The sequence below is a fragment of the Sinocyclocheilus rhinocerous genome, unplaced genomic scaffold (assembly GCF_001515625.1).
Source record: "Sinocyclocheilus rhinocerous isolate Xijiao unplaced genomic scaffold, SAMN03320098_v1.1 scaffold168, whole genome shotgun sequence".
Lineage (NCBI taxonomy): Eukaryota > Metazoa > Chordata > Actinopteri > Cypriniformes > Cyprinidae > Sinocyclocheilus > Sinocyclocheilus rhinocerous.
In genome coordinates, this window is record NW_015635532.1 from 298230 (window position 1) to 310524 (window position 12295).

At 42.7% G+C, this 12295-nt stretch overlaps 2 protein-coding genes across 2 annotated transcripts in view; both read right to left on the reverse strand.

The window, feature by feature from the left end:
* Nucleotides 1-1246, reverse strand: part of LOC107747111 (protocadherin beta-15-like) — a 1660-nt gene extending 414 nt beyond the window's left edge. The window contains exon 1 of the mRNA XM_016561537.1: nt 2-1246. Coding sequence (XP_016417023.1) covers nt 2-1133 — 1132 coding nt within the window. The 5' untranslated portion in view covers nt 1134-1246. The remainder of the gene's footprint in view (nt 1) is intronic.
* Nucleotides 1247-8221: 6975 nt separating this feature from the next.
* The window catches only part of LOC107747112 (protocadherin gamma-A2-like), a 7230-nt gene continuing 3156 nt past the window's right edge, over nt 8222-12295 (reverse strand). The window contains exons 2-3 of the mRNA XM_016561538.1: nt 8300-8999; nt 8222-8227 (exon numbers count right to left, since the gene is read on the reverse strand). Coding sequence (XP_016417024.1) covers nt 8222-8227; nt 8300-8999 — 706 coding nt within the window. The remainder of the gene's footprint in view (nt 8228-8299; nt 9000-12295) is intronic.

Below are 12295 nucleotides of genomic sequence, written 5' to 3' on the forward strand. Positions count from 1 at the left end.
TCAGAGTCTCTGTCCTGCACATTAATGATGCCAACCTCTGTACCGGGTAACGCATTCTCAGGAACGGGACTGTTAAGAGAATTAATTACGATTACAGGGGCGTTATCATTGACATCAACGATATCTATTAATACGGAGCAATGACTGGCTGACCCCTGACCGTCTTTGGCTTGAATCGGCAGCTCAATTGAACTTTCCTCTTCATAATCAATTGGCCCTGTTAGTTTAATCTGCCCAGACAACGAATCGAGAGAAAATATTTCCAGAAGGCGCTCGGACAAATGACCAAATTCATATGTCACTTCTCCATTTTGTCCCTCATCAGCATCAGTAGCGCTCACTGTCACTAATACAGTATCTACAGGTGAATTTTCAGGCAGACTGACTTTATAGATGTCCTGACTAAAGACTGGAGCATTATCATTAGCATCCAGCACAGTGATGTATATGGCTACAGTACCTGATCTCGGTGGAGTCCCTCCGTCTACCGCAGTAAGAATTAATGTCACCTCTTTCTGCTGCTCACGATCTAATTCTTTATTAAGAAGGAGCTCACCATATTTTCTTCCATTTGCACGAGTTAGTACATTAAGAACAAACTGGTCGTTGTTTTGAAGTGTATATGATTGTACTGAATTCATACCAATATCCGCATCGTGGGCCTCGTCTAATAAGTAACGAGAACCTTTGCCTGCCAATTCGTGTATTTCGAATTTTATTACACTTTGTTTGAACTGTGGTGAATTATCATTCATGTCTTCAATATTGAGAACGAAGCGGTGCAGCTCTAAAGGATTTTCCAGCACAAGCTCTTGTTTAAGAACGCATGAAGCTTTCTTTCCACAAATATCTTCTCTGTCGATTCTCTCCGCTACGGTCAGTTCTCCAGTATTCAGATTAATGTCGCAGTATCGTTTTCTGTTACCTTCAGTATCAATTCGAGCCTTACGAGATGACAGTCTGTTCACATCGAGTCCGAGATCCTTTGCTATATTTCCAATCACAGATCCGCGTTTCATCTCCTCCGGAAAAGAATAGCTTAAGTCTCCATAAGCGGTGTGCGCCATCAGCACGAACAACAAAAGAACAATCATCTCAGCATTAACACAGAACCTTTGGAATTCTTCAGACATTAAACAAAAATTGAATCCCGTAACCTAATGATTACCATGTACAAGAAAACAAGCATAAAATCAAGTTTAGAATAGACGTAGATAATATCATGAAATCAGTCGCCGTCGACGATTTTCTGTAAAAACATGAGCTGAAAGCCCCGTGTATGACATCACAAGCAGGGTGGAGAGATGTGTACTGAAGACACACATTGTTTTTCAGGTGAACAGCGACACTATGAGTTAAAAAAAGAAACTGCACAATGTTCATATTTCTGACAGGGTTATGTGTGGGCTATATACTGTAGTTAAAATCGTTTAGCGAAACAACAGCCGGCAGCAACATTCCCTGATGTGTGGGAGATAAACATGACCACAATATTTATAGTATTTATCATGGCAGATAAAATTATCTCATTGACAATTTGTAAACAGAAAAAGGGCCAGTCACTTCTACATCATTTATATTAATGATTATTTAGCTAGCAACGAAAAAAAATCTAACTCGTGAAACAGTATTTATGACTTAAAATTGCTCAAACATGACCAGAAAAATCGAAAGATAACTTATAAAGAGAACAAGCTACTTCTTAGCCTTCAAAATGAGCTTCAAAATCTTTAAGAGAATGTTGTCAATGAAAGCAGTCCATTAAAATAAAGATACTTATCTTAGAAAAAAAAAAAAAAAAAACGTAATTCTACTCGAAAAGCAGCACCCATGTCAGCATCAAGTCCTTCAAAACCACAAGACCACAAATGTAACCATGTCATAAAGAATACGTGTAAAACACAACTTATATTTCTGAATATAGCTTATCCATAAACTCTTTTAGGTCTGACATTAAATGTCAAAAATGTAATATAACACTTTTGTTAAAAATGAAATGACTTCACGATATCAAAGGTCCTAGAACTATCAAACATTCTCTGAGGATATAAAAAGATGAAAGCAGTCCATTAAAATAAAGATACTTATCTTAGAAAAAAAAACAAAAAAAAACGTAATTCTACTCGAAAAGCAGCACCCATGTCAGCATCAAGTCCTTCAAAACCACAAGACCACAAATGTAACCATGTCATAAAGAATACGTGTAAAACACAACTTATATTTCTGAATATAGCTTATCCATAAACTCTTTTAGGTCTGACATTAAATGTCAAAAATGTAATATAACACTTTTGTTAAAAATGAAATGACTTCACGATATCAAAGGTCCTAGAACTATCAAACATTCTCTGAGGATATAAAAAGAGAAACCAGCTCAATTTCTATAACATCTATACTCATTGTTGTGAATTCTTCCCTTTAGGTTTAAGACTTGCGATCTGCGTGATGTTTCAGTAATGACTTACGTAAATAACGTAGTGCAGGGTTCACAGCATGTACGGTCTTAGCGTAACTGCCTATTCACTAAGTTACTTCAGCATGGCAGTCATACTGCGTGCTCTCACACAGGTGCAGCGTTTATGTGCAAGAGAAAGTGCGTGACAAAGTGAGTTACTTCGATGTATATTGCTAATTACCTAGATTATTACAGTGTACCACAATTGTGTTAACTTCGACAGTGTTTATGATGTTATTGAAGTTTAGCGATCTTTCTGAGTGTAATTTAATCCTGTTTAACGAACGGCTTAGCCCCGCTAACATCGCAGTGTACATTGTTCATGTTTACAACTGTATTACATTTAAGGGTAACATTTTCATGGTGATAATACCTTTCAACGACCATTATTACTAACATCTGTATTAATGATACAGTCTCATTTCTATATATAACCTGCCTCCCTCAAGTCATTCTACACCTTCATCACAGTCACCTGACACTGAACTACCTACCCAGGGACGTGTGAGTGAGATACAAAGGAATGCAAGTAAATCTCCTGCGGAGGCTGAGGACTACAACCCTGGATTTGTTCCAATACGTCCAGTCAGTTCAATCCCCTTGTATTCACCAGTTTAATCTGGAACGTTACCTTCTGTTTCGCACCAACAACAACCTGCTACAAGAGCAGAGACTGTGCCACCACTGTTTACGAAGCAGTTTCCCCTTTACGATGATGCTAGAAAAGCTTTTCAGCCCCAAGTGCAGCCACATCTAATGGCACCTACGCCAGCCTACCAGCACCTTAATGCAGCATATGGCCACTTGGCAGTGTCACCTTCACAACAACAGTTTACTGCTCTGCCTACAGCAACTTTTGTGACTCCTCATTATACTCTTATGACTCCAGTCGCATCAGTCTCTAAAACCCAGCCTAGAGTTCCAGTTACGACTCTGAATCCTCCTGCCTTTGATACCCTCTCTCTGCAGCCATTTAATAAGGCACTGAATTCAACAGAATACTTTGTGCCTCACCGCCCTTTGCATGTTGCCCCCCAGCCAAAGATTCCTGATTTTGTGAATGACAATGAAAGGGAATTTGCTAACCTGAAGTTAGCACTGGACAACCTTCTTGAACCTCATGCAGAGCTAGATGAGAAATACAAGTACCATATTTTTCTGGAGCACCTCAAATTGCCTGAGGCACAGATGATTGGCCAGTCTTGTCGCCATCATCCATACCCATACTCAGCAGCTATGCAAGCCCTTCAGTTGCAATATGGTCAACCACACCAGCTGGCTCAGAGCGAAATAGCAGCAATCCTCACAGCACCAGAGGTCAAACCAAATGATGCTCACAGCTTCCAGAGTTTCGCTCTCCGCGTCCACCTCTTAGTGAGTATGCTGTTGTCGTTGGAGGGTCCCAGAGGGATGGAGTTGAACTATTGTTCACACGTAGATCGCTTGCTCAGTAAGCTGCCCAAGTACTTAAGAGATGGCTTCATAGAGTTTCTCCAGCTGCAAGGGAAGCTCAACTCCCCAAGTATTAACCCGTACAACCTACAAGGCTTTGCTGGATGGCTCCAGGTCAAGGCTCAGCAACAGAGACTCTCCAGTAGGTTAGTGCAACGTTACCAGTATGAAAGAGCTCCCAGCAATTTAAAGGAGAAGAACGCAGCTAAACCGACCAGCCAAAGTACAACCTTGTATCATGGTGCATCACCCACAGAGTCTAAAGCATCTCCCAGTCCTAAGGTGTCTCGGAAGAGAACATCACCCAAAGTTATCTGCCTGTTCTGTGGCAGCAAAGATCACTACATCACTCGATGCAGCAGTATCAGAGAGCAGCCTGTTGCTGAACTTTGCAAGTGGATTTCGGAGGAAAAGCGCTGCTGGAAATGTGCTCGTTCTCATGCACCTGAGACCTGTAATCTAAAGAAACCCTGCAGTGACTGTGGTGGTATTCACCTTGAAGTGCTCCATGGTGTGGCCCAACGTCATGCAACTGACACATCATCAGCTAACTCTGAGAGCCGTATCTACCTCTTACCATCCATTGCTTCAGGCAGAGTCCTTCTGAAAGTGGTACCAGTTCTGCTACACCACAAATCGAAAACATTTGAGACTTATGCTATACTAGATGACGGAGCACAGCGCACCATGATTCTGCCCACTGCCATCCAGCAGCTCCAGCTGAAAGGTGAACCTGAGACTCTAGCCCTTCGTACCGTCCGACCAGACACTACTTACCTCAATGGCACAAAGGTCACCTTTGAAATCTCCCCAAGAAATAACCCAGAGAAACGCTATCAGGTGTTGGGAGCATTTACAGCTTCTGGCCTTGATCTGGTGGAACAGACATACCCAGTTCAGGCTCTTCGGAGACGGTATGCACATCTAAGGGGAGTTCCACTACAGCCATTTTACAAGGTGCGTCCGCTGGTACTCATTGGTTCAGACCAAGTTCATCTCATCACTGCCAAAGAGCCTATTCGCCAAGGCACTAAAGGGGGTCCAGTAGCAGTCCATACAGCTCTTGGGTGGGCTCTCCAAGGAGCAGTAATGTGTACCACAGACCAGGCACCAGTGCAGCAATGTTTCTTTATCTCCACTGCCCACACAGATGATCTTCTCTACAAAAATGTGGAAAGGTTATGGCAACTGGACGTGTTGCCCTTTCGCAATGAGAAGCTGGTGGTCCGGTCCAGACAAGATAACGAAGCTATGCAGCTGCTTGAGTCCCAAACGCAGCAAGTCAGTGTACAGGGTGTACAACGTTACGCCACTCCTCTTCTGTGGAAGCCAGATGCACTTAAGCTCAAGGGGTCTATGCAATCTGTTCTTGCAAACCTGAGGAGTACTGAAAGGAGACTCCAGAAAGACCCTAAGAAGGCCTCAATTTACTCAGGAGAGATTGCCAAGCTCATCGAAGCAGGTTATGTAGCCATGTGTTCTGCAACGCCTCTGAAAAAGCATATGGGGCAGTGGCATATTTCGCAGTTCAATCCGACAGTGACATTCACGTTTCCTTCATAATAGCCAGATCGAGGGTTGCTCCAAAACGGCAGCAGTCTATACCTCGTCTGGAGCTTTGTGCCGCCTTAGCTGGAGCACAGCTAGCCAAACTGGTGAAGAATGAGATGACTCTCTCCATCAGTCAGACGATCCTATGGACAGACTCCTTGACTGTGCTAGAGTGGATTCAGTCAGACTCCTGTCGATATAAGGTGTTTGTCGGAACCCGAGTCTCCGAGATACAAGAATTAACAGATCACAGATCCTGGAGGTACGTGAATACACAGGAAAACCCCGCTGACGACATAACACGAGGTAAATCGCTCCAAAGTCTGGCTGAGCCTAGTCGATGGAGTCAAGGACCTCCATTCTTGAAACCAAGAGCACTGGCCTAAGAAACCTGAACTCACACAGTCAGAGGGAGCATCCGAATTGAAAGGGCTTCCATGCTACTGCCTAATAGCAGTTAACACTGCCTCCAACATCCCTGATTCTACCCAGTTCAGTTCATGGAGTGAATTAGTGGAGGCAACTCGACAGGCCTGCGAAGGGGCGGCCACATCGGATTCTGCATCCAGTGAGCCCATGACTAGTAAAGAGGCAGAAGCTGCCCTGCTAAGAGCATGCCAACTCCAGAGCTTTCCCGAAGAAGTTGCTGCCCTCAAGGCACAGAAATCAGTTCCTGCACACAGCCGATTAGTCAGCCTTGCTCCAGAATGGGATCCACTTGGAGGCCGATTAAGGAGGCTAGCAAACTCAGACCCAGAACAAATCCACCCCATTGTGCTGGACCCAAGACATGCAGTAACGAAGCTCCTCATCAAAGAATTTGATGAGCGGCTGTTACACCCAGGAGCAGAAAGAGTCTACGCTGAAATACGTAGACAGTACTGGATTCTCAGAGGGCGTCAGGCCATAAAGTACCATCAACTTCACTGTCTGTCCTGTCAGCGATGGAGAGCTCAGCCAAAGGTTCCGCCAATGGCAGATTTGCCAACAGAACGCCTCCGACTGCTCTGTCCACCTTTCCACTCAACTGGTGTTGACTGCTTCGGCCCATACCTGGTCAAAATAGGGAGGCGAAATGAGAAACGCTGGGGGCTAATTTTCAAATGTCCCACAACTAGGGCAGTACACATTGAGCTCCTCAATTTAATGGACGTAGATGCCTTCCTTCTTGCGCTCCGCCGGTTCATAGCCAGAAGAGGTAAACCACACGAGATCCGTTCGGATTGTGGCACCAACTTCCGGGGAGCTGACAGAGAATTGCGGGAAGCTTTCTCAATTATGGAGCCAGAACTCAAAGCCCAGCTTTCAAACTATCAAATTAGCTTTAAGTTTAATCCACCCAGTGCTCCACACTTTGGCGGAATATGGGAGCGTGAAGTCCGTTCCATAAAGAATGCTCTCCAGGTGGCTGTCGGAACCCAAGCTGTCACAGAAGATGTTCTATCCACAGTCCTAGTGGAAGTGGAAGGGATCCTCAATTCGAAACCACTAGGATATGCCTCAACCGATGTCGCTGACATGGATCCGATTACTCCTAATATTCTCCTAATGGGGCGGCGGGATGCATCACTGCCTCAGGTGGCATACGCTCCAGGAGACATGGGGCGACGGAGATGAACTGTCGCCCCATGTCACCATGCACTGTCAGAGCATGGTGGACCAGTTCTGGATACACTTCACTAGAAACTACTTGCCTACGCTCCAGACCCGGCAGAAGTGGCATAAAGCTCCAAAGAACCTGGAAGTTGACTCTGTCGTACTTATTGTGGATCCGCAACTCCCAAGAGCTCAGTGGCCCATAGGCAAAGTTCGAAAGACATTGCCCAGTAGTGATGGATATGTGCGGACGGCTGAAGTTGTCGTTGATGGTAAAGCTTACATCAGACCAGTTGCCCGCCTGATTGAGTTGCCTGCTTTAGAAAGTAATACTAAAGACATTTAGAGAATTCCCTTTATTACCCATTTGCTGCTCAAATGTGGGGGCGGCTGTTGTGAATTCTTCCCTTTAAGTTTAAGACTTGCGATCTGCGTGATGTTTCAGTAATGACTTACGTAAATAACGTAGTGCAGGGTTCACAGCATGTACGGTCTTAGCGTAACTGCCTATTCACTAAGTTACTTCAGCACGGCAGTCATACTGCGTGCTCTCACACAGGTGCAGCGTTTATGTGCAAGAGAAAGTGCGTGACAAAGTGAGTTACTTCGATGTATATTGTTAATTACCTAGATTATTACAGTGTACCACAATTGTGTTAACTTTGACAGTGTTTATGATGTTATTGAAGTTTAGCGATCTTTCTGAGTGTAATTTGGTCCTGTTTAACGAGCGGCTTAGCCCCGCTAAAATCGCAGTGTACATTGTTCATGTTTACAACTGTATTACATTTAAGGGTAACATTTTCATGGTGATAATACCTTTCAACGACCATTATTACTACCATCTGTATTAATGATACAGTCGCATTTATATATATAACTTATATTTCATTGCTCATAAAAAACACGACTGTATACAGACCTACATAAAAGCAAAACATCAACAGGAAAGAACACGGCCTGTACAGCACCATGGACAGCTAATATAAATATGCCCTTTCTACTAAATTTACTATGCCAGTGAACTAGGGTTTACAATGAAGTAAGAATTTAAAGCATTTTATTAAATGATCTCACATAACAGACAACGAGATGGATAAAAAAAAATTACATGTTTATCCTGCATGGGCCACATAATAATATCTATGTAATTGATCAATACCATTTCTAAAACTATTAAAAAGCATGTTGTCAATGAAAGCAATCTGTAAAACCCATATACATCAAAGACTTCATTAGTCCTACCTGAAAGTAATCGTTCACTTCCGCATCAAGTCCTTCAAGATCATCCACAGCAGACTGAGTCTTTCTCAGAGTCAGGTCAGCAGTCAGCGTGCCCTCATTATAAGATCTGATGAACTTGAAGTCACTAGTGCGCGAGCCCGTGGTCAGGTATGCGTCATAATTGGAAACGGACACCAGCGCGATGATCAAATAAAACGTCAGTTTGGAGCTGCTCTCGTCACGAGACATGTCTTTCAGTTCTGGGACTTCAGCCAAGTTATCTGATATAAGTAAATACAATGCGCACGTGGCTGAGAGAGAGGGCCGTCCGTTATCACTCACGGACACAATGAGGTTCTGCTTCATGCTGTCAGATTCAGAAATGTCCCGCTGCGTCCTGATCTCTCCGCTGTGGACACCGATAGTGAAAAGTCCCGGATCGGTCGCTTTAATAATGTGATATGAGAGCCATGCGTTCTGGCCAGAATCCGCGTCCACGGCGATCACCTTGGAGACCAGGGAGCGCGCCTGAGCAGCTTTGGGTACCATCTCTGTCATGAAGGAGTTTCCTTCCGGTAAGGGGTATAAAATCTGAGGGGAGTTGTCATTCTCATCCGTTATGAAGACACTCACGGTCACGTTACTGCTCAGAGGAGGAGAACCGTTGTCTCTGGCTAACACGAGCACTTTGAAACTTTTCAACTGTTCGTAATCAAACGACCTCACGGCATGAATGACCCCGGTGTCTCCGTTAATAGATAGAAAGGAGAACACCGGTGCGCCATTTACATCAGAGGACAACAGAGAATATACCACAGTACCATTCTGTCTCCAGTCCGGGTCTGTAGCTGACACTGAACAAATAGAGGAGCCCGGTTTGTTATTTTCTTGCACATGAGCTCTTTAGTTCTGCTCCTGAAATACAGGTGGATTATCATTCACGTCAGCTACAGTCAAGTGAATGTTCTTAGTGGAAGATAAAGGCGGAGAGCCCTCATCAGTAGCAGTAATTGTAATATTATAATCAGAGAGCAGTTCGCGGTCAAATTAACCTGTGGTCACAAGAGAATAGTAATTTTTGATTGAAGGTATGAATTTAAACGGGATGTTTTGCTGAATGGAGCAGCACACCTGTCCGTTATTCTCAGAGTCTCTGTCCTGCACATTAATGATGCCAACCTCTGTACCGGGTAACGCATTCTCAGGAACGGGGCTACGCAAAGATTTCAATTGTATCTCAGGAGAATTGTCATTAACATCTGCCAGTTCTATTACAACTTTAGCATCACTGGATAAACCAAATACATCTTTCCCTTCAATGCGTAATTCATAAACAATTTCGTCCTCATAATCTAGTGAACCCGTAACTCGAATGGCACCTGTATTTGGATCTAATGAAAACAGGTTTTTGGCTTTGTCAGAAATACGACTGAACTCATATGTCACTTCTCCTTCAGCATCAATTCGAGCCTTACGAGATGACAGTCTGTTCACATCGAGTCCGAGATCCTTTGCTATATTTCCAATCACAGATCCACGTTTCATCTCCTCCGGGAAAGAATAGCTCACTTCTCCATAAGCGGTGTGCGCCATCAGCAAGAAGAACAAAAGACCAAACATCTCACCAGCAACACCGAACCTTTAAAATGCGTAAAATTAAACCCAGCAACACAGCGATATGTAAAAATAATACGATACGACATGTAAAAGAAAACGAATGTAAATCTAAACTGAGAAATTAGGCAAAAGTACAGTATAAAAGCCACCGTCGACAATTTTCTAAAACGTGACGAGACCTAAGCCCTGTGTTTGACATCACAAGCAGGGTGGAGACTGCACTGAAGACACGCAGTTTTGCAGGTGAACAGCGACACGATGAGTTAAAATAAAAAACTGCATAATGTTCATATCTCTGACAGGATTGTCTGTTATATAGTTTGAATTATTTTTAAAAACAAGAGCCAAGAGAATTATTTCCAACAAGTGGGAGATAAACATGATCACAGTATTTTGCAGTATTTAAATGAATAAATAAACAAAATAAAATAAAGCCATGGCGGTATAGAAAGTTAAGAGATCAACTTTATAGGAGCAAAATACAATACAAAACACCAAAAGTGAATGGCAGTGCAGCACCATGGGCAGCCACATGAAAAACCTTTATTCTATTTTCAACCCGAATAAAAGAGAAATTGGCGAGAAAAACGCTAAATTACTTTTTTAAAATACCAACATTTCCTCAAAGAGTTCATTACAAACTGCATAAACTATATACTGACACACGGATGTCACACAAAATGTTAAAATAAGCGACTCGTAAAACATTTGACTTACACTTGCTCAAACGTGAGCAGAAAATGTCCTTCAAAAATCACAAGAACACAAAATATAACAATTTTATAAAGAACTCACCTGTAAAAGACAACTCACATTACTGAATGTAGTTAACTTTCATATGTCTGACATTAAACGCCAAAACATGAATAACACTTCTGTTGCAAATTAAGTTGCTTCACAATATCAAAAGGCCTGGCACAACCAAACATTCTGATGCGAAGAGAAAACAATCTCAATCATTTATAAAATCAATCCGTAAAAAACACAAGCAAGCAAACCTATATAGTATAAGAGCAAACCTCAACAGCAACACACACGGTGCTGAACCACGGACAGCAAACAGAAGTATGACATTCCTACTAAATTTCGTATTCCAGTAAACTGCCATTTAAAAATAATAAGTATGTAAAGCTCTTTTAAACATGTTCACATAGCAGACAATAAGAGAAGAAAGCAAGGCAGTAAATAAAAATGTATAGAACCTTCTTAGTGATTCATATTTCATGAGATCACATGACTCGCCTTTATCTTCGCGCACATAAAATTATCTTTCTGTAACAGATTAACATTTCTGGAACCACGTGCAATAAATATATAAAATAAGACAAAATTAAATAAAAAATTATTATTATATAAAAATACATTTTAATGTAGCACAAACACACATTAAATCTTTAAAACCAAACTATTAAATAAATTAAAAAAATTATTTAGCTAATCCTACCTGAAACGAATCGCTCATTTCCGCATCAAGCCCTTCAAGATCATCCACAGCAGACTGAGTCTTTTTCAGAGTCAGGTCAGCAGTCAGCGTGCTCTCATTATAAGATCTGATGAACTTGAAGTCACTAGTGCGCGAGCCCGTGGTCAGGTATGCGTCATAATTGTAAGCGCTGCGGAGAGTTCCCGCGCCCTCCACCTCTGCGTAATTTGGAGACTGTTCGTAATCAAACGACCTCGCGGCATAAATGACCCCGGTGTCTCCGTTAATGGATAGAAAGGAGGAGACCGGTGCGCCATTGACATCAGAGGACAACAGAGAATAAACTACAGTGCCATTCTGTCTCCAGTCCGGGTCTGTAGCTGATACTGAACAAATAGAGGAGCCCGGTTTGTTATTTTCTTGCACATGAGCTCTGTAATTCTGCTCCTGAAATACAGGTGGATTATCATTCACGTCAGCTACAGTCAAGTGAATGTTCTTAGTGGAAGATAAAGGCGGAGAGCCCTCATCAGTAGCAGTAATTGTAATATTATAATCAGAGAGCAGCTCGCGGTCTAACTCACCTGTGGTCACAAGAGAATAGTAATTTTTGATTGAAGGTACGAGTTTAAACGGGACGTTTTGCTGAATGGAGCAGCGCACCTGTCCGTACCCTCACGGTCACGTTACTGCTCAGAGGAGGAGAACCGTTGTCTCTGGCTAACACGAGCACTTTGAAAGTTTTCAGTTTTCAACTGTTCGTAATCAAACGACCTCGCGGCATAAATGACCCCGGTGTCTCCGTTAACGGATAGAAAGGAGGAGACCGGTGCGCCATTTACATCAGAGGACAACAGAGAATAAACTACAGTGCCATTCTGTCTCCAGTCCGGGTCTGTAGCTGATACTGAACAAATAGAGGAGCCCGGTTTGTTATTTTCTTGCATATGAGCTCTGTAGTTCTGCTCCTGATATAC